This window comes from Lipotes vexillifer, unplaced genomic scaffold, assembly GCF_000442215.2.
Source record: "Lipotes vexillifer unplaced genomic scaffold, Lipotes_vexillifer_v1.1 scaffold815, whole genome shotgun sequence".
Classification (NCBI taxonomy): domain Eukaryota; kingdom Metazoa; phylum Chordata; class Mammalia; order Artiodactyla; family Lipotidae; genus Lipotes; species Lipotes vexillifer.
The window spans coordinates 3,163,632-3,190,002 of record NW_006773723.1 but is presented as its reverse complement, the minus strand read 5'-3'; the positions used below and the strand labels follow the sequence as shown (position 1 = coordinate 3,190,002).

General features: G+C 40.8%; 1 protein-coding gene across 1 annotated transcript in view; it reads right to left on the bottom strand.

Annotated features, from left to right (window-relative positions):
- Positions 1-6,562, bottom strand: part of PREX2 (phosphatidylinositol-3,4,5-trisphosphate dependent Rac exchange factor 2) — a 291,490-nt gene extending 284,928 nt beyond the window's left edge. Inside the window, exon 1 of the mRNA XM_007448492.1 lies at positions 6,422-6,562. Coding sequence (XP_007448554.1) covers positions 6,422-6,562 — 141 coding nt within the window. The remainder of the gene's footprint in view (positions 1-6,421) is intronic.
- Between the last annotated feature and the right edge of the window lie 19,809 nt (positions 6,563-26,371).

Below are 26,371 nucleotides of genomic sequence, written 5' to 3'. Positions count from 1 at the left end.
TCAAGGCATCTGAAGGGCTGCTTCCTGACACCACCCTCATGAATACACATTCAGGCTAACGACTAGAAAAACAGAACCCAGCCAAGTCAGCCCAGGAGTAGTGCCCAGTCAGGGGGATCAAACAGGAGCTGTCTTAAGGCTTAGGATAAAAATAGGGTAGGGTCTGCAGACCCTGAGAGCAAGATCACTTTGCTAGGAGCAGAAATCTGTGTTACACAAACTAGACGATGTTTATGTTTTGTGTCGTTTCCGGGATTACTGGTCTGTGCTCCCCTTTAGTAAACAGTAACAACTTTTTGAAGGTTATAACCTGTCCCAGATTAAGATGAGCATGTGGATGACCGAATAAGCAGTGTAGGCTGAGGGCCAGGAAGGTGGCGGAAATAGAGAACGAGCAGAAGGAATCCCAAGGCCAAATGCAAAGACACAGATTCAGGGAATCTTGGCCTGGCAACTTCTTCCCATGAGAGACCCCCTTCCCAGTGCCAACCTTGGAGGCCTCAGACTTGGTTATTATTATTTTTTATTTTTTTAGTTTTTGGCTGCATTGGGTCTTTGTTGCTGCACGTAGGCTCCCCTCTGGTTGCGGCGAGCGGGGGCGACTCTTCGTTGCGGTGCGCAGGCTTCTCACTGCAGTGGCTTCTCTTGTTGAGCGTGGGCTCTAGGCACGCGGGCTTCAGCAGTTGTGGCTTGTGGGCTCAGCAGTTGCGGCTCGCGGCTCTAGAGCACAGGCTCAGTAGCTGTGGTGCATGGGCTTAGTTGCTCCGTGGCATGTGGGATCTTCCCGGACCAGGGCTCGAACCCGTGTCCCCTGCATCGGCAGGCGGATTCTCAACCACTGCGCCACCAGGGAAGCCCTCATACTTGTTTATTATTAATAAGAGGGCAAGCGTCCCCTCACAACTGATTTCCCATTGGCTTTGGTTGAAGTCAGAATTCTTAAGAATGGAACTCTTCTCAAACTGGCCTGAACTTACCTTATCTCCTACCAAGAGCCAAAAAGCATACAGAAGTGTTTATCCCCTTTAATGAAGAACGTTTCAGCATCTAGAGCATGTCAGGGCATGCCAGCACCCCCGGGCTGCCGTACCATGGTCACCCTTAACGCGGTTACTCTCTCAGGATGGATCATTCTCTTCCAAGTCTGGCACATTCCTCCTCATTCCTCAGGAGCCAGCTCTATTATCACCTCTTCCCCAAACTTCCCTCGACCCCAGGCTGAGGGCATCCCTTGATGCCTCCCTGACACTTTGCTTATTACTCTATCATTTCACCTCCCACACGGCACTGTGATTGTTTGGAGACTGAAGGTTCACACTGCAATGTATGACTTTGTGGGGGATACAGATCAACCCATAACATAAGCTTAAGCATAACGTGTTGAATCTATTTATCTTTGCCTAGAAACGTCGGACCATGACTGAAAGAAGCTGTTTTCAGATTCATTCAAACCCCTTTGTTTGCTTCTGCTTTATTTGTCTGTTTGTTTTCTTGAGCACCTGCTATTTACAAAGCACCACGATGAGGCCAAGAAAAGCGTACAGAGGAAGTAAATGCATCCCTATTCTCTCAGAGTTTACCATCCAGAGGAGGGGGTTTTCTAACTGTTTTAACAATAACACAAATCAGAAGGTGGGGCTGTGCTAGGAGATGCCTGGGTGGAGGGCCTGAAGCCATACAATTCAGCTCCTCCGACCTTTTGTGAGGACCCCTGAAGCCAAACCCCAGAACCCAGAAGCTCTCAGGAGCACCATCTGAAAGAGGTAAGAGATGCATGTACATGAAGCCAAGTCAGATAAGAAATATGCAGTTGCTCAGTATACACTGTAAAGCACCGTACTAACTCTGGCTGTCGTCACATAGAATGCAACCTGCTGTCACTGTCTTGAAGCCAAGATTACCATGGCAAGGGCCAAACTGACCAAAGGGAAACAGAGAAGAAGCAGAGACTCAGAGACACAGAAAAAGGGCAGAGGAGAATATAATAGAGACAAAAATCAGACACTCGGCATGGCCAACATCTGTGGCTCTGTATAGCAATTAGAGACAGGACTCAAGATTCTGGGGTATCTGAGGTCAAGGCTCAGACAGGTAACAAATTTCTAAATTTTTTGCTTACGACAAGACACATAGCTCCGAGTTTTTGTCTTAATGTGCCTACAACGGGGAATAACCGTGCTTTCTGATTTGCCAGGAACAATCCCAGTTTACATCTGTTTCCCTGTGTAATTATTAATAGCACACCCCTGCACCCTCAGAAGTGTCCCAATTTAAACAAAAATTACACGATCACCCTGCCTCAACGTCACTTGCCACAGTGAAATGTGTCTACACAATTTTCCAGGCCTGGTGCAAAATTCAAACGTGAGACCTTTTATTCAAAAGGCAAGACAAAAAGTGCTATTAAAGGTACTGAGGTGTAAAGCTCGGTGTTTTCTTTTGTGTATCTGCTCTGCTCACACCCTGTTGTCCCACTGGACTTCACTTGCAAAGCCCAAGTTCAAAGATAAAATTAGCAAGAATTTCAAGACAGTGATGGCAGAGCATCAAACTAAGCTTGAGGTCCTTCAGAGTGGGTAGCCCTGTGCGACTATATAAGATGCATCCTTGAAATCGGCCCTGGTTGCTCTTTTCTCCAGAAAACCGGTTACCACCTACGACTGTCCAGACTCTGGACATCAAATACTGGAAATTAGGTCCATAAAATCATTTTTTTGAAAAAAAATGTTTTCGAGTACTCTAATGAAGCACAGAATTTCATTTCCCAAGCAAAACAAGAACATAAACTCAAACAAATTCCATCACTCTCTACCATTTTATCTACAACCTAAAAATAATGAATCCAGATAATGTCCATGGTCCCAAAAGAAAATTTAGACTACAATGAACTGAAATAATAGTGTGTTACAAAGTCTTTAATACCTCGATGCCAGATTTAAATCATGTTTCTCTTTTTTTTTAATAAATGTATTTATTTTATTTATTCATTTTTGGCTGCACTGGGTCTTCGCTGCTGCGCGCGGGCTTTTCTCTAGTTGCAGCGAGCGGGGGATACTCTTCGCTGCGGTGTGTGGGCTTCTCACTGCGGTGGCTTCTCTTGTTGCAGAGCACAGGCTCTATGCAGGTACTACATGTTTAATTTAAAGCTTCTTATTACATGATACATATGTGCCTGAGTGAAACTTAAGTAACTTCCACTATCTATACAGACCCAATGGCAAAAAAAAAAAATCAGAAATTTACGGATCATTGAGGAACTATCCTTAAAAATGGGTGGGAGGTTTAGAAGATGGATGAATTCACTGATTCCTCCATTCCTTCGTCCAGTAAGCATTTCTTGAGTACTTACAGTGTCACAAGCACTACACAAAAGTCCAGGGAAACACAGACGAGTAAAATGTGGCCCTGTCCTCAAGAAGCTTCCATTCTAGAAGAATGAGACAAAAGCAGACAAATCCTGCCTACGCCTGCTTTGGTGCCATGGAAGCAGTGACTACAGGGAAGAGTGGGTACCAAGCAGTGAGCACTCCAGCCTGGGCAGGAGGGAGGATGGGATCATGAAAGTTCTACTGAAGGAGATGAAGAGCCTTGAAATGCCAGTAGGAATCCAGCAGGTTGCTAAGCGCAACAGAGGAGCAGAGGCCTGAGGGACTTCCCTGGAGGTCCAGTGGTTAAGTCTCCAAGCTTCCAATGCAGGGGACACGGATCTGATCCCTGGTTGGAGAATTAAGATCCTGCATACCGCACAAGAGGCCTGAGAAAGCCTGGCACGTGGGAAGAGTGTGCCACTCTAAATGACAGCAGCTTCAAGGTCAGAGCCTTGTTCAATCTAGAAGTGTGTGCCTGGGTGGTGACTAGAGAGAAGGTGCATATAGATCATACATATTGATACATCTGGGGGAGGAAAAAGGCAATGTTCATGGACTATCTGGGGGTCGGGGGATGAGGGGGGAGGTGCTCTCTCTTTAAAAGGCCAAAAGTTGGAAATGAGAAGAGAAAGCATCTTATTAAAAAAAAAAAGTTTTCCCCTCAGGCCATATGATCATTTAATCAAGAGCAATAATACAAACTTTGCTTCTTTATGGGCCTGTAAGTAAAAATAGGTTCTCGGTAAAACCAAAAATATGTTTTTTCATCTCTGTAATAAAGATAAGAATTACCTTCACTCACGCTGAAGACTTGAAGCACTGGCAGAAATCAAAAACAATGACTAATCTAACAAATATTTAAATTTGACTTAGGAATTCATTATCCAATTTCTGCAGCAAATTTACCACTGCACTTATTTAATAATACAGGTATTTTTAAAAAAAGAAAAACTTCTTTTGTTTGTCTGCATTTCTGACCATTCCGTTAGGATGGATTCCTAGGAAAGGAATTACCAGGCAAAAGGGTTTGAATATTTTTAAAGCTCTTGGTGCATATCAGTTCAGGATAAAATTAAAACTACATTGACACTGTCAACTGAAGGTAACCACATAAAATAGGTGAGAATGAAATGTTGCTATAATTAATACCCAAAAAAGAAAATCTAATAATGTATTATAAGTAGATCTTAGACTCTGAACGTTTATAAGACTAAAAGGAAGTCAGGGTTAACCCTTGTTTCGGAAGACTTTCAGGTCAATTAGTGTGTGTGTGTGTGTGTGTGTGTGTGTGTGTGTGTGGTGTGTGTGAACGTGTACATAAAAAATAGCAAATAAAGAAAAAGTGGAAGAGTCCATAATTTCTGAATGACATAAGAATGAAATCATAAAACGATCTTCTTGTAAAGAGGAAAATGCAATTTATTTTAAACCTCCCATAATTTCTGACTTAACTCTATACAGAATTACATTATCAATTTTAATAATCAGGTGTTAAGATCAGAGGAAAAACTGCTGTTTTAAATAAAGGTCAACGAATTGGTTTTTAAGGTAGGTTAGATTAGCTGTCTATTTCTGTAAATTAGGACTCTTTTTGCTCAGTATTTTTTCATACACCTCCTGAAAGGAGTACCTAAACGCAACTTGAACAGTCACCCAGATTCTTCAAAAGCCAAAGGACTTGGTCACCAGCAAAGTTTCAAGAAAGCCAGATCAGAAGCTATGAAAAGTCAAATTTCCTTAAAAACATGCTTTTTTGACATTGCTGCATGGAAGTGTACAACAATTCTATTTATCACCAATTACCAGTATATTCTCAAACACCCACACCTTTCCAAAGAATGTGGCCCCTGGGGGCTCAAGTATATTGATTTTAATCTGAGACGTCAACCAGAAGCCAACCTGTGCATCTCACATCCCTCGAGACAGTGTTCTTTCCTTCTTGCCAGAGCCAAGGAGTGAATTTCATGATTTTCGGCAGATAGCTTACCTCTGTTACAAAGCTGAGCAGGAAGTCTGGCCTTTGAGACATTCCCCTTCAGACCAAGGGGGTATGGAATAGGATGGTGGAAGGAGGAAGTTAGAAGATTTGAGGGAGATTTTAGCAAAGGCTAAAGGTTCCTCAGTCTCTGAATGATGCTCTCCCGCGCATCTGGGCGGAGAGGAACCAACCCTCAGACTCTGTCTTTGCAGCGGTGAACAGAAAAAAAATTCAACTTTTGAGTGACGTCTAAGAAGTTTCCTTCACTCAGTTTTGCCCCTCCTGGCCCTCACATGAGTGAAACATTTTCAATGCAGGCTTCCAGTGAGTCAAGCTGAAACTCTGAAACAAAGTTCCTGCGAGTTCTACGAAATCCTGAAGTTGCTGGGTGGGAGTTTTATTCTACCGCTTTCCTGGGCTCAGTGTGAACACGGGACCCGGGAGCTGAAGCCACGGGAGCGGGGGATTTAAACAGCAGATTTAAACCCCGGGTTGGGGTGCGGGGGGAGCAGACAGTAGGACGAGGATGCGGTGAGCACTACACGTGGCTTTCATATCCAACAGCTGCTGGAGGTCATAACCCCGCTGCCCTCCGTACCCCTCACCAGAATCCTATGCTCCAAAGGGACTTCACTGCCATGTAACCGGAATAATGAACTCAAGCTCCAGAAGAATCAGGATATTTTTTTTTTCCCTCTAGGTACCTGAATGTAGCTGACAGACTTTAACCACCCTGCCAGAGTCTTCGAACAAAATCCCCGGGAAGGAAGACAAGGGAAAAAATAAAAATAAAAAAATGACACAACGCACTCGAGCAGACCAGGGAGGGGGGTAGAGAAGAGTGAGGAGAGACGGGGCAGCAGGGATTCCCTGAACCACAGCCTTCTCCCACGCGAGCTAACTTTTCGCCCCGGCCACTCGGCGCGTCTCCAGGCACTAAAAATGACCCCCGCCCCCGGGCACCCAGCGTCTGCGCGCGGATTCGGGTGCCCGCGATGCCCGGACGGGTCCCCGGTCCCCGCGCAGACAATGCCGCACGAGCCGCCCGCGCCCCGTGTCGCCGAGAGCCCCTCACCGACACCAGGAACTCCAGCGTGCCCACGTAGTCGCGCTCGGTCTTCTGCAGCTCGCTGAGCACGCACACGCGCAGGCGGAGCTGCTTCTCCAGGTCCCGGGCGCTCTCGGCGCGGCCGTCCCCGCGGCTCTCGTCGCTCATGGTGGGCGCCGTGCAGCCCGCCGCTGCCCCGCGCGCCCGCCGCTGCCCCGGCCCCGCGCGGCCGGCAGGGAAAGTTACCGCCTCCGCCGGGTCTGAGGTGGGCCGGGCGACTTTACGCGCCGGAGAGAGGCCGGGGCGGGGGCGGAGGAGGGGGCGCCCGCCGGGAGTCGGGCGCGGGAGACGGGGGGCTGTGCCGAGGCCACTCCCTCCCGGGGGATGGGGCTCCCGCCCGGGACCTGCGCACCGCGCCCCGCGGCTCTGGCCTCGCACTGCCGGGGCTGGAGGGGAGGCGGCTCCGGCAGCCCCAGCGGTGACTTGGACGTTAATCAGATGCTTTGTATCCATGTGACTCCGACCCTTTACCCTTCGCCAAATCTCAGGGAAAAGGAAGCACAACCCTGGGGAAGTGTGTTGCGTGCCAGCCAACTAAACACACACACGCACACGCACACGCACACACACGCACACGCACAGTCAGCGCTGGAGATGGAACTGGAGATTCCCAAACCTAGGAGGACAGACTCCAAGACACAGCTCGAGGGTTGCTCCTGTGACTCCCGCCTATTGTTTAGCTTTCATGTGTTCTGTACAAATCCTGAAAGCAAAGAAACAAGTCTCCACGGTTACATAACTGCATGGGAACAAAAACAACCGTGGTTTTGACCCTCCTGTCTTTGAAAAGAAGCACACCGATTTTTGGTTTTATTCAGGCACAAAACAGGTTTGCTTTTAACCCCACCCACCCCACCCCCCGCCAGCCGAGAATGTTTCACAAGGCGGATACCCTCCTGCCTGCGCTTGGAAAGTCAATTAGCATAATAAATGAAGACACTATGGGAAAGGGACAGCCTGGCCCATACAATAAACTCCAGATACAATAAGCATCATCCTTGCACAGTGCTGTTTTGGAGGGAGAGGTTTTGCATGTCTGTAACTTGTTGTCAACATCAGGATAGAATGTAAATTCAACCAGAGGCAAGAATATTTGCGCCAGTTTTGTTTCTGAGCTTCTACGATTTAAGACAGTGTCACTAATTGAAAAGACAAAGCTGCTACTGAATGCTCATCAAAAGATATATAGATGCAGATATAGATACAAATACATAGATGTAGATATAGATGTAGAGTCTTAGGATTTGAAAATGGTAACACAGAGCGTGTCCTGATTTTAATGTTTCTGTTTATTGCCTTTTCTTACTTGGAAACAGAGCCAGGACCTAATGAGCACTGAATATTCCCAATTAATTTAACAAGCAAGCAAAACAATCCATATATATTTTTGTCTTGATATTCACCATGTATATCTTTCAGAGTCATTTTTTCCTACTTAGAACAACTTTAAGTAGGAAAGTTCACCCTAGTGACATTTAAATAAATGGAAGAGTGAGGTTATGATGCAGAAAGTGGCATGTTCATTTGTGCCGATAGTTAGAAGCATTAACAAGGCAAAAAAATTAAGATGCTTTCCCCGTTATTCACGTCAAAATAATTATCAGGTTTCCAGATGATGTCTTTTCTGAGCATGGTTTGTAATGAATCGCTATACCTCTCTGTAATGAAATAAAGAGGGACTGTACTATTCTTATATTAAGGGCACAGTTTTTGAATGATGTGTGAGGAGCTGACCAACAAGATGCAATTTTCCTCTTTCTTTTGCGCATGGCTGTTTAGAGGTAGCGTGAGCAGAGGACAAATCAGTAAATGTCTTCACACCCTGTGGCAGAAGAACAGGACGAGGCACATTAAAGAGCAGACCTCACAGCACCTAGTAAACAATAAACAAAAGAAACCAACAGAAGACTTAGGAAACACACACCCAGTGATGAAGGGGAAAATGAGACAGGACTGGACCTTTTCACCATGTACTACAGGCAGCAAGGAATGAATACATTTCCTCCCCCCTAGTCTGCAGCCTTCTCTAATGTAAAAAGTTAAGTAAATAAATCATGTTTTCCATCAGGAGTTCTAGATAAAATAATATTTCTCTCTTACCAACTGTCCCAAGTTGAAGAACTGTTTATGCAATTTTCTTCCATCAAAAAAGAAGTCTATACACAACCCACTAGAGAATGCTTCACAAAAAAAAAAAAAAAAAAAGCAGGGGAAAAAAGGAGCATTTGCTTGCATAAAAAATAAACAGGAAGGGAGCCAAATATCAGGTCTTAACTTCAAAAAAAAAAAAAAAAAAAAAGGCAGTGGAAGCTAGCAGGAAAATATTCATTTAAGTGTACATATTAAGATTCCTCTCAGAAGTGCTCACGTAGAAATTATGAAGATATTAATAGTTTCTGCTCAGTCCGCAACATCATTTATAATTAATGAACAGCTTCGGGACACTGAGTAGTGCCTTCTGCCACGCACCTCTCCCTGTCTTCTGTAACCCTGGCTGCAGTCCTTAATTCTCATCAAAGACTTAAGATCATAAGAAAACAGAGTGGGAGTATCTGGAAGCCTTCACTTTGATGGTAAGTAAGATCTTTCATAAACTCTGAATGTGTTGTATCCCTCCCTGCTTCCTCTATTGAAACTTTAGGCTCTGTCTGCCAGGAAAAGGAAAGCAACAACCAAAATGATGGACAGGGTCCAGTTTTTTCCTGAAATACTAATGAGGTTGAAGCATCCCATAAAAAGGAAATGCTAGAAAAATAGATAGAGAAAAAAGGCTGAGTAGTAAACTAGCTCTGCCATTAGATTTATTTCATATGCATGCATTGGTATGGTTAGAATCTATTATCGTACGGTTCAAAGAGCCAAAGCACAGTACACAGTAGCTTTCCTTTGGTCAGGCCCAGAGCAGGACAACTCCTGCACTAAAAGAAAATCTAAGGCCATCTCTTTGCAGGAAGAGGGTTTCCCTGGTCATATTTCAGACAGAGGTCATTTTAGCCTCCTTGCCCTTTCAATACTAGTATTGGCCCAGGTAAAGTAATAGGTCAAATTTGATGGTGAAGTTCATTAAAAGATAGCAACACTGAAAAAAAAATGGAAAGATTGATTGATATCATGGCAATCTTGTTAAATTGAGAAGTCTACGCATCAGACTGTTCTTTATTTACAAGTAAAATTGATTCTGGCGTTTACTTGACTACTCTGGCTTCTGATAGACTATAGATTACACTAATATAAAAAATATCATAGACACATTAGAGCTATAATAATGTACAATTAAGAGTCCTAGACAAGAATCCTAAAAATATTTCTTAATTTAGTTTATACTTCATGCTTAATCCCTCAGTTACTTCCACTTAATTTTGGTGGCAATTTAGTCGTCAGAAGTACAGGGTATACTGGAGCATGTAGTTAATTCAATCATTCAATACAAAGATTTTAGAATATGTATTGCCTAAAAGGACAAAATACAGTTTTCATAAGCCATATTTTAATTTTAGAAACAACGTTTATGGCATAGCAAACTAAATAAATGTTTGGCTAGGATTACTTTAGCAAGACTCTAAAGTTCTTAAAGTTCATTTCAATACTATCTTGATTAGCCCCAAATCATCCTCATGGCCATAATCTAACATGTAATGCATAATCACTTTCCCATGACAGAAACTTAACCTACAGGTAACCCAGTGAAACAAACAGCCAGTTTTTGACTGTGACTGGTCTCGGAAGGATGTCATCCTTGGAGTGTACCGTCTGCCTGCTTCCGTTCCTGTCACTTCCTTTAAAAATCCTCCCTAACCTCACATACCTCAAGCACAACCTATTTCCCTGCTCCCTATAAAAATTTCTAAAGAGTTCTACTCATTGCCTGTGGTAGGCAGAATGGGCCCCCCAAAATACCCATGTCCTAATCCACAAAATTATGAATATGCTACTTTACATAGCAAAAGGTAATCTCATGCAGATATGATTAAGCAAAGGACCTTTCGATGGAGAGAGTCTCCTGGATTATCCAGGCAGGCACAGTCTAATCACTTGAATCCTTAAAAGCAGAGAATCTTCCCAGGGTTGAACACAGAGGGAGATGTGATTAAGGAAGAATGGTCAGAGAGTTGAAACACTGCTGATTTTGAAGATGGAGAAAGGGGGCCACAAGCCAAGGAACGTGGGCAGCCACTAGAAGCTGAAAAACGCAAAGAATCTGAATCTCTGGAGCCCGCCACAAGGAACACAGTCCTGTTGAGACCTTGATTTTAGCCCAGTAAGATGCATATTGCTCACATAACCCACGGAACTATAAGATAATCATTTTGTTTTGTTTTAAGCCACTAGGTTTATGGTAATCTGTTACCATAGCAATAAAAAACTAACACGTTGTCCTTATTTCTTTATGTCACAGTCTTTTCTCAAACCCCTTTAATATGACTACTTTCCCATTCCTGCAGTGAAACTTCATCTAGAAAACATCACCAATGTCTTTATGTTTCTAATTCCAATGGGTGTTTTTCATTTCTTGTCTTATTTGACCTTCCTGCAGCATTGCATTGACTATCATCCTAGGAAAGCTCTCTCTCTCTTTGCCTTCTCTGATACCATTGTTCTAGTTTTTCTTTTATCCCTCTCTCCTTTCCTTGCCAAGTTCTCTTTCTTGGCCCGTTTCTAAAAGTTGGTGTTCTTTAGAGTTTGATACTAGGTCTTCTTCATACTCACTTTCCCTGGCTCACGGCTTCAAAAGGCTATTTGCACGCTCATGACAGCTACATCTTTTCCTCCACCTCAGTTCTCTCTCCTGGGTTTCAGAAGCTCATTATCAACCACCAGGGCTATTTCCTCTTGACTATACCATAAAAATCTAAACATGTCTAAAATAGAAATCATTATTTCTCCCACCAACCCTGTTCTCTCTTCTCCACACTCTAACTCAATAAAGGGTACCAACAGTTACCTAGGAATCATTCTTGACTCTTCTGTCTTACCCCCTAAATCTTATTAGCTGCTATTCTATCTCTAAAACTTCTCTCAGATCTACCCACTTCTCTTCATTGCCACGGTCACTACCCAAGTTCAAGCCACTCTCATATCTCACCCATATCACTACCTCAGTCTTCTACTTGGTTGCCTTATCTCCTATATTAACACTCTCTACTATGTTCTCCCGGGTTATCACTAGGGGTGTGTGTGTGTGTGTGTGTGTGTGTGTGTGTGTGTTTGTATACACAATACCTAAAATATGTCATTCTCTGCTTGTCTTAACCTGATTTCCTCAGAAGGCAGAGAGTGAGACAAAAGCTAATATAAAAATGATATATATGGCAATGTGTTCCTAGGGAGCACAAGTGAGTGGAAGGAAGAGAAAAAGAGGGAAAACCAACACAGGGATGCATGATAGACTTGGCCATCCCTGTGGGAAACCGGGTGTTCTATCCTACAGGACCTACTGTGAAGGCTTGTGAAATACATCTCAGAACTGTCCACCTGAGGGGAGAAAGAGGGAAGCATTTATTCATCAGAGCTTATTCCCAGTCAGTCAAGGATTGCCCTACAGGGCATTGATTGGTCCCTGTACTTCCCGGCTGCCCATGCATAAGTGCCTAGAGGTTTTCACAGAGAAGATTCGAGTCAGGAAACAAGAAGGGTGAGGCAGTCCTAGAGTGTTCCTGTATGAGGTTGGTCTAGGCCCTTGAGGAGCTGCTTCCATGGTCATCAGGAATAACAGAAGAGGTCAAGAGAGTTTTTCTTGGAACTGAAGAGGAGGGGTCTGATCCTGCTTCAAATTTGGATAAAGGCAAATGTCATTTATGGCTCAGCCTCTCTGGCTTCATTTCCCTGCCACACCTGCCTTTACAAAATGCACCCAAGCCACACTAGATGACTTTCAGTATTCTTACAGCGCCAAGCTCCAGAGTACACTTTTTCCTCTCTGTCATATCACTGATCAGACTTTATCAAAACTGACAGATCAATTAATGGGATTCTGTACCAGACCACAGTGTCTTGAAGAATAAGACCATGTCACCAATGTAGCCCCAGAGCCTCTTCAAAATCTGGCAAGTAAGTGTAGTTAAATGAATATTTGCTGATTGAATATATGAATTATTGAATGGAGGAATACAGTGCATTGAAACTCTGTTGGTCTCCCAGAGCTTAATCATTCTATTTCTAAACAAAGACAAGTCTGACTCGGCTTTTTGTCTCTCCTGTAACTTTTCTTCAATAGGAGAAGCCAACATAGATACACTTTTAATTCCTCAGAGAAAAATTTTCTGTATGTAAAGGAGCCTCACTACAGATTGTGAGCCTTTGGAGGATAAGAAAAAAAACTACAAATATTAAAGTTATTTTATTGCATTTTCAAAGAACAAGTATCATTCATCTCACCTGAAATGTCCCAACCACATAATCAAATCCATCTAATACTCTTCCCAAACCAATCACAGAAAGCAGGGAAAGAAATACGTGATAAAATGTACAGGAAAGAAATCACAACTACCAAAACAGGAAAGCCAGTTAACTGAAAACTCATATATAATGTATTAGGCTACTCTTAGTGGTGGAGAATTTCATTTTTGCTGGAAACTTCTGGACTCACATAAATATAAAAATAGAACATTGTGAAATAGCTTTTTGTAACTATTTTTAAAAATTATTGGGCTTTTTATATTTTTAAGTGGTTTTAAGTTTATAAGAAAATTCAGCAGAATGTACAGAGAATTCCCATGAATCCTCTTACACTCTAGCCATCCCCCCCACCAGTTTCCCCTATTGTTAACATTCTGCATTAGTGTGACACATTTGTTACAGCTAATTAGCCAATATGTATATTTTATTATTAATGAAAGTCCATGGTTTACTTTAAGGTTCATTCCTGTGCTGCACATTCTATAAGTTTTAATAAATGTATGACATTATATCCACCATTACAGTGTCATACAGAATAGTTTCACCACCCTAAAAATCCCCTGTACTCTACCCTCCCTCCCTCCCTCCCCAAAAGACCCTGGTAATCACCGATCTTGTACCTGTCTCCATAATTTTACCTTTTACATAATGTCGTAGAGTTGAAATTATACAGTACGCAGTCTTTTCAGATTGCCTTCTTTAACTCAGAATATGCATTTAAGGTTCCTCCACGTCTTTTCGTGGCTTGATGGCTCATTCCTTTTTGTCACTGAATAAAATTTCGTTGTCTGGATATACCAGTCTTTTTATCCATTTACCTGTGGAAGGACATCTTGGATGCTTCCAAGTTTTGACGATTGATTATAAATAAAGCTGCTAAAAATATTCACATGCAGGTTTTTGTGCGGACATAAGTTTTCAACTCATTTGGGTAAATACGAAGGAATGTGATTACCGAATCATTTGTTAAGAGTATGCATAGAGTTTTGAGTTCTTTGTATATTTTCTATAGTAGTTCCTCATCAGATGTGTCTTTTGCAAATATTTTCTCCCAGTCTGTGGCTTGTCTTCTGAACCTCTTAACATGGTCCTTGTGCAGAGCAGAAGGTTTTAACTTTAATAAAGTACAACTCGTCAATTTTTTCTTTCATGGATCTTACTTTTGGTGTTGTATCTAAAAATGTTTGTATTTATCATCACCAAACCTAAAGTCACCTAGATTTTTCCTATGTTATCTTCTCAGAGGTTTATATAGTTTTTCATTTTACTTTTAGGTCTATGATCCGTGGGTTAATCTGTGTGAAAAGTGAAAGGTCTGTGTCTAGATTTTTTTTTTTTTTTTTGCATGTAGATGTCCAGGTGTTCCAGTGCAATTTGTTTAACACATTGTCCTTTCTCCATTAAACTGTCTTTGCTCCTTTTTCAAATATCAGCTGATTATATCTGTGCTGCTCTATTTCTGAACTCTTTATTCTGTTACCTTGATCTATTTGTCTATTCTTTCACCAGACCACACTGTATTGATTACTCTAGATTTATACTGAGCCTTAATGTCAGGCATTATATCAGTTCTCCAACTTTGTCCCTCGCCTTCAATATTGAGTTTGCTATTCTGGGTTTTTGTCTCTCCAGATCCACTTTAGAATCGGTTTTCAATACCCACAAATTATCTTGCTGAGATTTTGACTGGAATTATGTTGAATTTATAGATCAAGTTGAGAAGAACTGACATCTTGACAATATTGAGTGTTTCTACCTGTATACATGGAATATCTCCCTATTTATTTAGATCTGCATTGATTTCTTTCATCAGATTTTTAAATTTTTTCTCATATAGATATTATAGGCATTTTGTTACATTTACACCTTTTTGTTTGTTTCTTTGTTGCTAATGTACATGGTCTTGTGTTCTTTATTTCAAATTCCAATGGTTCATTTGTGGTATAGCAGAAAGAAATTGACTTTTATATATTAACCTAGTAACCTGCCATCTTGCTGTAATCACTTATTAGTTCCAGGAGTTTTTTGTTGTTATTGTTTGGGGATTTCTACATAAACAATCATGTCATCTGTGAACAAAGTTTTATTTCTTCTTTCCTAGTCTGTATATCTTTTGTTTCTTTCTCTTGTCTTGTTGCATTAGCTAAGACTTCCAATACAGTGTAGAATAGTAGTGGTGATAGCAGATATTCTTGTCTTATTCCTGATTTTAGTGAGGAAACATCTAGCAGCTCATCATTAAGTATGATGTTAGCTGTAGGTTTTCCACAGATGTTCTTTATCAATTTGATCCATTTTTGATAGCTATAATTTTAGTTATTTTTGATAACTTTTGCACAAATAAGTAATACAATTAAATTACTCATTCTTATTTTAGAAAATTTAGGCAATGTCTCTTGACTACCCACTATATTATGAGACTATTAACAACTCTGCCCTTCTTTCTCCTTCTCACCACCTTCCACCTTCTACCTGTTGAGCAGTATCTTTAGTTTTGTACTGTTAGGATTGATAACATTTATCTTATGTTCTGTGACAACACTTAAGTCTCTTTCTAAAAGCTTAAAATCAAGAAACAGAGCATATATTATATGACTACTTTAATAATCCTCACTGCAGAAACAAGGAGTGTGATAAAATTACATTTCATTTTCTCTAGGTCCAAATTCATAACCCTCATGACACTCCAGGGACCACTTCTAGGTTCAATGATTTCTGTTTCATAACACCATCAACTGCTGAAAGACACTCATGATATTTCTTGGTTTCCTTCATACCTGCCATGATTTTGTTACACAGTCTGTTAGTTTTTTGGTTTGTTTTCCATTTTTCGTGGAGATCCTAATTTTTTGTGAAAAGAAGAAATACCCTCTTTCTTCACAAGTCACTAACATTATCTAGCCCCTTAGGCACTATCTGTTATTTTGTTTTGTTTCTATTCTGTTCTTCATTCTTCTTGGAGCCCTCTGACTTCATTCCCGATATGGACAGATTGTTTAAGGACCTGCTTGAAAACTGTCATTCTAGAATAGTTATTCCAAGGCCTCCACGTGAATTCCACCATCTTGTCTATCAAAAATCCTTTGTCTTGGTATATTAGTTTTCTAGGGCTGCCATAACAAGGTATTAATATCTTATAGTTCTGGAGGCTGGGAGTCCAAGACCAAGGTGTTGGCAAGGTTGGCTCCTTCTGAGATTTGTGAGGGAAAATCTGTTCATGCCTCTCACCTACCATCAAGCATACTTAGACACTCCTTAGCTTGTAGATAGTGTTCTCCTTGTGTCTTCACATCATCTTCCCTCTATGCCTGTCTGTCTCTGTGTTCAAATTTTCCTATTTTAGAAGGACACAGTCATAATAGGATTAGAGTCCACCCTAATGATCTCATCTTAACTTGATCACTGCAAAGACCTTATTTCCTAATAAGGTCACATTCATAGGTACTGGGGGATAGAACTACAAACCTGGGGGGCAGGCACACAATTCAAGTGACAACACTTCATATCTACACTCATTTTGCTGAATTATATCTGAAATGACTTCCTTAGAAAGGGTGCATGGGATATAAGTTTCCTGTGTCCTGGTATGCCTAAAATGTATGTTTTGCCATGCTGCTTAATGGATAGTTTGTGTAAGAATGCTAGGCTTAGAATTATTGCCCATTAGAATTTTGAATGCATTGCTCCTTTTTTCTCCTACCATTTCTTTTGGTGATTGAAAGCTCAATGTTATTTGACTCTCTATCCTTTGCAGAGGACCTATTTCATCTATCTGGAAGTTTTTAGGAATCTTCTCTTTCTTTTGTGCTCTGACAAAAAAAAATTCAGGACCATGTTTACAGGTGGGTCTTCTTTCAATTATTTGGTAGGAACTTGATAGACTCAAACAGAAAAGTAGTCTCTTCTGATCTCTGGGACAGTTTTTTGTATTATTGCTTTAAAATTCCTTCCACTTGGTAATTGTTTCCCTATTTTTCTGGAATTCCTATCAGGTGAGTTGGCTTTCTTAGAATTATTCTCTGTATATCTTATCTATCTCAAGTATTCAATCTCTTTATTTTATTTCTGTTATCTCTTTGTTTTGTTCACTCTCCTTGTTTTGTTCTCTATGTTGTAAGAGACTTCCTTTATATTCTAATCCTTCTTTAAATTTTTCATTTGGCATATGATTATACATATAATAAATGTTCTAATTTGTTCCCTGATTGTTCTTTTCACCTAGCATTCTATTCCTCTACTCTGGGGGTACTACCTTCTCAAATCTTTCTCTGAAGTTTCTTTGTTTCTTCTAGAGACAGGTCTTCTGGGTTTTGTTTTTGTTCTTTTTGAGTTTTGTTTTTTTTTAATCTTATTCTTTCTTTATCTTGCCCTGCCTTTTAGCCTGTCCTTTCATGATGTTGACGGTCCTTGGATATTCATTCTATTTAAGACAGGAGAATAGAATAATTTCTGCCTGTAGCAGGGGTGCGTTTCCTCTGTGGTTGTATGTGGGTCTGTTTTCTTACTTGGTCTCTCTCACTAATAGGAACACTGACTGGAAACTTTCTCTATTTGCGGCGAGTGGGGGCTGCTCTTCGTTGCAGTGCACAGGCTTCTCATTGCAGTGGCTTCTCTTGTTGAGGAGCATGGGCTCTAGGTGCGCAGGTTTCAGTAGTTGTGGCACGCAGGCTCAGTAGTTGTGGCTCGCAGGCTCTAGAGCTCAGGCTCAGTAGCTGTGGCACACGGGCTTAGTTGCTCCGCGACATGTGGGATCCTCCCATATCAGGGCTCGAACCCATGTTCCCTGCATTGGCAGGTGGATTCTTAACCACTGTGCCACCAAGGAAGCCCCGACATTAATCCTTAATCTTTATGAATAGAGGAATTTTTTTCACTTTATATTTCTTTTCTGAAATTCAAAATAATCTGCTAAAAAGAAAAACACTATTTTTGATATGATTCACATGGTCTTGAAACATTTGTAGGCATTAGAGAATATATCCGATAGTGCCTTTTGAGATGTCTTTGAGAGAAAGCTAATACTTAGTACAAGTTTGCCTTTCTTTTCAGGCTTTTTTGTTTTTTGAAAAAAATGAGGAAAATACAGTCAAATTAGATGTCATGGAAAAGTTGTCTGTAATTGTGATCAGAAGTTTTCAGCAAGCTCATTTTCATAGGAACTACAGCTCACATGTATGAAGAAAAGAATTTTTAAACCTTCCTTTTAATGGGAATACTTTTTTATTAGACTCTAAGAAAATTTTTGGATGAATGAAGTGTGGGAATTTTTAAAATGTGCTTCTTTGTTTTTCACGAAAAATGAAGATTACTTATGAAGCTGCTTTAGGCCTTTTTGTGGGCTTCTCACTAAAGCAAAGATGAAAGTGTATTTGGGAAGTGCAGATGATTCTTATTTTTTAAAAGTCTACTAGCTTAGCACACAAGTCTCCTAATTAAGGAAAAAATTATGTTCTTGACACTAAAACTTGCCATTTTATTTATACCTCTTACCCTCTTTCTATATCAGCTTTACCATAACCGTAATCTCTACCATCTAACAACCACACCCACCAGAGCCCACACATACTCTCGCCACCCCCGTTCTTTGTTACATGCAGTTGACTTATCCTCAATTTCATGTAACGTGCTGTGTACTCCCAGCTTCCAGCAGGTCCCCAAGTTTTCCCACCCTATCTGATTCAGCAAGCTTTCCTTTACCCAAAGGTAAGGCTGCCACTGTGGTCTTCTTAAGACACTTCACCTGACTTGCATTACCTGCTAGAGTTTTCCTTACCTCACACTTCCTCTGTGATGAGCTATTATTGGTTATCCAGGGGTTTTAACCCCATAAGTGAAAAGATAAAAGAAGCAGATCTCCGGTCTTCCCTGGTGGCGCAGTGGTTGAGAGTCCGCCTGCCAATGCAGGGGATACGGGTTGGTGCCCCAGTCCTCCAGTCCGGGCAGATCCCACACGCCGCGGAGCGGCTGGGCCCATGAGCCATGGCCGCTGAGCCTGCGCGTCCGCAGCCTGTGCTGCACAACGGGAGAGGCCACAACAGAGAGAGGCCCGCGTACCGCAAAAAAAAAAAAAGCAGATCTCTTTCAGTCGAAACCAAATATATCAGGGGCAATATTGACACTATTAAAGACAAAAACTGGATAAAATAAGCAACCTAGAAACCAAATTTGTAACCCATATCTTAAGAGACCCTGGGGCCAAAGATATATTAATATGCATATATATGTATAATTATTATTAATATATTTACTAATATGGTAGCTATTTTATTCAAGTTAGGTTGATGATATCAACACAACCATTTGCAATTAGTGATTGTGTTTTAAGTAAAGAAACTGTACTTAAAAATATTAATTTCATTTCAGAAATGCAATTAATTCAGAAGAGTGTGGTTTCCTAATGAATGTCATTTTGTTTGGGCTTCAGTGGTCCTGGATGATGTGTGTGTATGTATGTGTGTGTGTGTGTGTGTGTGTGTGTGTGTGTGCACGTTACTATAACCAAAGACATAAAGTATGCTTCTGATTATGATATACTTACTACTTAGGAATGTGAACACAATCTTGCCTTCTAATTGGGATTAAACAAAGCAATGTTTATGGCAATATGTGTTTTGTTTTGTTCTAAATTTATTTATGTATTTTTGGCTGCATTGGGTCTTCGTTGCTGCACGCGGGCTTTCTCTAGTTGTGGCGAGCGGGGGCTACGCTGCATTGTGGTACGTGGGCTTCTCATTGTGCTGGCTTCTCTTGTCGCAGAGCATGGGGTCTAGATGCATGGGTTTCAGTAGTTGTGGCACGTGAGCTCAGTAGTTGTGGCTCACAGGCTCTAGAGCGCAGGCTCAGTAGTTGTGGTGCACGGGCTTAGTTGCTCCATGGTGTGTGGGATCTTCCCGGACCAGGGCTCGAACCCATGTCCCCTGCATTGGCAGGCGGATTCTTAACCACTGCGCCACCAGGGAAGCCCCGCAATATGTGTTTTTAACATAAGCTCTGAACAGTGTCATTTTCCTGTCTCACACAGATGACAAGCCTTTCAGTCCTCTTGCTTCAGCTTCTGTGTGATAAAATCTCCGTCTTAAGATGAGTTCAGTTTATTCAAACTTCAAGCAAATGGAATTAGGATAGTTGAATTTAGAAGTAAAGTCTCTTTTCCTCCAGAATGATGAGTTTATACCCAGAATTAACATTAGTGGGAATTCTCAGACATTTCAAGTGGAGAATACCCCCCTGCAGAGATGGCAGGAGTATAAACCCAGAAAACCTCAGTCTCAGCCACTTTATATTGTTTTCTCCAATTAAAGGCTAAAATTGCATCTCTAAAATAATGGGTGTTGGGAGTAAAAACATTTATATAGAATAGCTTAAGGTAAGTAGCCTAATTTGCAGAATGTCATAAATAAGACTAAGAAAATTGTAGCTTGCCAGACACATGCAGTGTAAGAGAAGTAAATGCATTAAAATTAGAATATCATTTCATGGAAATGAGCTTCCTGAACTCCTAAATGTGCTGTTCAAAGGCATACTTCTCTACGTGATTAAGATTCTTCACAATTAAAAACCTCTGTCTTAAATATATTCTTCAACTTCAAAGGCACTGCTAGTCAGGAAATCCCCCTGGACTCCTTGGTGGTGACGTTTCTCATTTTTTTTCAGTGATAGGAAATTATAGTACCAAAATACAGCAGAGCCCACACATCTGTTGCCCGCTTTTGCTGTAGGTACTCAATTGATGCAAGATGTGCACTTTGAAGCATGGGGGAGGGGGCACAAAGCAAAGGAATACAACCTGCCAACTCAAGGGCCAAGTCCAGAGACAAAATGATAAGAGAAAGGAAGAAAACCGAAATCGCCAATTTGTATCCATTTGAAAGTTAATGTGCACCTGTGAGTGTGTATGCTGATATTCTGTCTGGGGACAAAGGTACTCAGTAAACATTGGTTGACTGATCATTTTTTGTTTTGCAAAATAGGGATCCCTCTTGAGACACAATTGGAATAGTCCCTTCCAACTCACAAGGTAGCTTTCCTATTAATGTAATCAGGATCAAAATGGTCAAACTAGGGCTTCCCTGGTGGCACAGTGGTTGAGAGTCCACCTGCCAATGCAGGGGACACGGGTTCGTGCCCCAGTCCGGGAAGATCCCACATGCTGCAGAGCGGCTGGGCCCGTGAGCCATGGCCGTTGAGCCTGCGCGTCTGGAGCCTGTGCTCCACAACGGGAGAGGCCACAACAGTGAGAGGCCCACATACTGAAAAAAAAAAAAAAAAAGAGGTCAAACTATTTACTCAATTTGCTCAATATGTGTGAAGAAACAAATTAAATGTGTTGAGAAAAGCTTAACAATCTTTCAATGATATCCTCCTCCTCATCAAACATTCAAAAGAGTATCAACAGCTTTCATTTATTGGATACATCCTCTGTTCCAGACACTGCGGCAAGTGCTTCATTCTAAAATTCTAGCAGTAACCCTACAGAGTAGCTATCAATACTCCACTTTACAGATTAAAACATTGGGCTGAAGTTCTCAGAGTGTATTGGTAGCAGATCTACACCTATCACAATGTCCTGAATAAAGTCTGTCTCACCATCTTTAACAAGTTTCACTGAATATTTTCTCTTTAACAAATGTGCACAAATGTATTGGGCACGATTCAAGCTATCTAGAAGCTTAATCATAATTTACATAATATCAGAAATATCCCTGTAAGTGGGAGTAAAAAAATTTTAAGAGTACCCAATCTAAAACTGATTCCAATAATTCTTATTAGCATTTTAAAAAGCAAAGAAATTGACTCTATACATATTTGTCACAATTGAATTGAAATATCCAGGGTCTTTCTCTTTTAGTATGTCATAAGATAAAAAAAGAAAGTTAAAAGATAAAATAGGGCTTCCGTGGTGGCTCAGTGGTTGAGAGTCCGCTTGCCAATGCAGGGGACATGGGTTCGTGCCCCGGTCCGGGAGGATCCCACATGCCGTGGAGCAGCTGGGCGCGTGAGCCATGGCCCCTGATCCTGTGCGTCCGGAGCCTGTGCTCCGCAATGGGAGAGGCCACAACAGTGAGAGGCCCGTGTACCGCAAAAAAAAAAAAAAAAAAAAAGATAAAATAATTCTGAAATTGAAATTATATTTGTTGACCATTGTTAATCAGTTTGACTCCTGATTGACATTTATTATCAATGTACAGACATCAGCTTACAGGTAGATGTTTAGGTCTCCATAGATTAATTGTAATCAGCCATAGCCACTACATGTAGCCAACCATTCTAAAATTTCTTAAATATATTCGTTTATTTATAGTATATTATTTTATTATTTATTAAATATTATTTATATCATAAATACATATTGTATATTTATATCATAGTATTATTTATACATTATAAATATATTCACTTATTTAGATTGACTATATATTAAAATAGACTATTTTTCATATATCACACACACAAAAAACCTATTCCCAGATTGATAAAGGAATGAACAATGTACAACTACTATGAAAAAAGTAAATACTGCAATTTTAAGAAATCATGGAAATCGTGCAGACCAATATCAGCATTTTATAAATTTAAAAAAAAAAGGTCTAAGGAGATAACATGAACTTTCCCGAAATAGCATATCCTTCATTTTGCATGCAGTGAATGATTGCAACTACCTTCAATGGTGTCCTCCAACCAATTTCTTCTCTCCCTATATGCACATGCCACTCCTCAAATCAAGAAGTGGAGCTTATTTCCTCTCCTTTTGTTTGAGGAAGCCTTTATTTTTCTTTCCCTTTTGAAGGTTACTTTGACTGGATATAGATTTTCCTTCAGCACTTTAAAGATGTCATTCCATTGTCATCTTTCTTGCATGGTTTCTGACAAGAAGTCTACTATCTGTCTTGTTCCTGTGTAGAGGTCTTCTCTGATGCCTCTCAAGATATTCTCTTTCTTTTTAGTTTTCAGCATTTGAACAGGATGTGCCTTGGTTTGTTGTTTTGTTTTTTGGATTGTTTTAAAAGTTTATTTTCCTTGGTATTCTTTGAGCTTCTTAGATCTATGGTTTAATGTCTGTTGCCAACTTTGAAAATATTCCAGTATTTATTTATTCAAATATTTCTTCTACCACATTCTCTGTTCCTTCTCCTTCTGGGATTCCAATTATGCATATGCTATATCATTTTATATTATCCCACAACTACTGGATGCTCTGTTTAGTGTTTTGCTTTTTTTTTTTCCTCTTCATTTTCCAATTTGAGTGATTTCTGTTGACCTATCTTTAAGTTCACTGATTCTTTTCTAGGCTATGTCAAGTCTACTGATGAGCCCATCAAAGTCATTGTTCATCTCTGTTATTGTGGTTTTGATGTCTAGCAGTTCCATTTGATTCTATCTTGTAGTTTCCATCTCTCTGCTGAAATTGCCTGCCTTATCTTATATATTTCCTTTCCATTAGAGCCTTTAATACATCAATCATAGTTATTCTAAGTTCTCTGTCTCATAGTTCCAACAACTGTGTCATATCTGAGACTGGTTCTGATAACTGCTATATCCTTTCACACTTTTATTTTCCCTTGCTTTTTTTGCATACCTTATGTGGGTTTTTTGTTGTTGTTGAAATCTGGCCATGTTGTATAAGATATTAGATATTGAAGTAAATAATTTTTAAAGTTTGGAAATGAGGTTGCCTCTCCTGCTGTAAGGCTTTTAGAACAGAGTTTTGTGTTAGTCTAGTCAGAAGCTGGACTGGGTTTGAAGTTTGTTGTTGCTATGATTACCCTCAGTGCACTAGAGCTTCAAATTCCTCTACTGATATCTTGTCTTTATGGTATGGGTTAGTTGACGATGGGTTTTCTCAACACCTGCTCCCTGTGTGGCCCTGGGTTCTTCCCTTTGTACTGGATTCCCACTGTATATTCCACTGTTATTTGTACTTAACACTTGTTAGAGCGATGGTGGTGGGGGTGGGGTGTCTGTTTTCTGATGTTCTGCTTAAGTCTCAGTCTTAGGCAGGCAATATGAACCTCGGGAGTACGCTCTTTACAAGTGTTCCTGCATCTTCTTCACATGTAAAGCTGGGCCTAGCACATATTTCTTCCCTTCACTAGGGCGAAATTTTCTTTTCTTGTTTCCCTATGCCCGTTACAGTAGGTTTCCACCAGTACCCTCACGCTACAGTTTTTGTTGCCCTTTCCCCTATGGATCAAGAGTTTGTTCCATAAGGGAGACAGAGGAGATAGATCTGGGCAGAGCTATGGCAGTGGCTGCTGTGCCCTGCCCAAACCAGAACTTCAGGGAAGTTTTCTCAAGATTCTCCCTGGTCTTCCCTGTGAGCACCTGGTGGAGTTCTTAGAGGAAAAACCTGCAAGAGGATGTAATCCCCTCTAGGTCTGCAGCCTCCAGGGGCTTCATACTTTCCTTCAAGCCCTTACTTGGCTTTTAGCAACTCATTAAAAGTTGCTAGCTGAATATTCTTACCAACATAGCTGGTGTTTGGTGGTGTCTGTCCAAGGTAAGCAACACTCAAATTTTATTCCTCCCTGTAGGTGTCTATCTCTCTCCAGATTTCAATTAATGTTTTATCCAGTGACCTTAGTTCTTGGAAGGGGTCCCAAAATGTCATTAGTATGTAGTTTTCCTGCTTTTGTCTTGTTGTAGAGGTGGAAGAGATGTTTTATCCAGCTCTCTAATCTGAGCTAAAACCTTCATTTTCCTCCTTTAAAAATCTTTTGAAAATGACCTTATCCTGTGATTGGCTTTGACCAGTAGCATACAGTGGAAGTGATGTCCTGGGACTTTGAGACTTGCTGAAGGGTGGCAGCTTCCACTAACTGCCTCTCAGAGTTCTGAGCCACTGTGTAAGAAATCTAGGCAACACACTGGAGAGACCCGCCACATGGAGGAACCCCTAGGTGCCCAGGACGTGAGTGAAGAATCCACCTTGGATGATTCTGACATCTCACTGCAATCTCATGAGAAACCCCAAGCAATACCAGCAGAACAACCACCTAGCTGAGCCCTAGCCCTCATACAGAGTCATGAAAAATAATAAGACTGTTATTCTGAGCTACCAAGTTTTGAGGTGGTTTGTTACTTGGTAATCGATACTGAAGCTCAGCAAACATTTGTGGAGCGAATACATGAAAATTTTAGACATATTGCCTCAACCATAATTCTCTAAATACCACATCTTCCTCCTTCTAAGAGCGTTAGGTAGCAAAGCATGTAAGGCAAAGGACTCCTGAGAGAAAAAAAATCAACCAAAAGGATCTTGAAAATAAAAAACTGTGCTGTTATTTTTCCTCACTGCATTTGAAAGGGAATCAAGAAGCAGTTTAGAGATGAGAGAATCTGCGTTATCTCGACCAAAACATAAACTCACCAAAACGGTGCCACATTAAGCTCAAATTTAGTTTGGATGCAACCTAGAAGCCATTCTATTTGAATTTAAGGATCTTTCAAAGCCAATTTTGTAGATTCATGATTTAAATGAGATCTAAATAAAATATTATTATTTCAAGGAAATTACCCACAAAGTATGTATAATATTCTAAAGACATTTCCATACTTATTTCAATTGTGATCTTGCCCTATTTACTTAAAGAAAATTTTGTTTAAAGTTTTAACAGAAAATGACTAAAAATGACCAAAACAGAGACATTTTTACCAACTCAGACAACAAATTACACCACATACAATTAGTGCTATTTTCTGACCCTGGCCTCTCTTAAAACTTAATTAAAGTTTAACAAAGAAAGACTAATGAGATAAATGAGTCGAAGGCTGATCAGCACAAAACAAAAATAAATTCCAGGAATTTAGATAAATAGGGCAAGTTCACCACAGGGATACATTTAGAAATCTCTCTGAAGTATTATATTAGTTCCCTTATCAAGATTCCCTTAAAACAATTCCTCCTACAAATCTTCTCCTGCTGATAACAGGAGAAAAAGTATAGCCATAATGCTACTGACTTTCTAAGACGGTGTCCCTGTCTGCCCTGGGCCTACACAGATGAAAGTTAATGAAGCATGCCTTCCAACAGAGACTGATTTCTGGGGCTGCAATTGAAAGAACTATATACACTTTTATGGCACTCGAAATAAAAATTGTCCACTTTACATTTAACTTCCAGAATGTAATCTCTGACTTCCTAGTTTCCCTAGCCTAATTCAGCAGGACTGGCTAGTGCAAGGACTGCCATCATCCAGGTTGGAGAGCAGCGATAGTACTCAGCTTTTAGGAAGAAAAAGGATCATGAGGGACTTCCCTGGTGGTCCACTGGTTAGCGCTCTGCGCTTCCACTGCTGGGGCACAGGTTCAATCCCTGGTTGAGGAAATAAGATCCTGCAGGCCGCGCAGTGCGGCCAAAAATAAAAGTAGCAGCAGGTCCCAATGGCAGAGAGAAACAAGAAATTAAAAAAAAAAAATCATGAAACGAATGTTTCTCTTTGAGCTGTAGTTAAGACAATGGTTAAAGCAGTAAAAACAAGTGAATAGAAGCGACTGTGAGAATTTGTGCTTGCAATTTCCTGT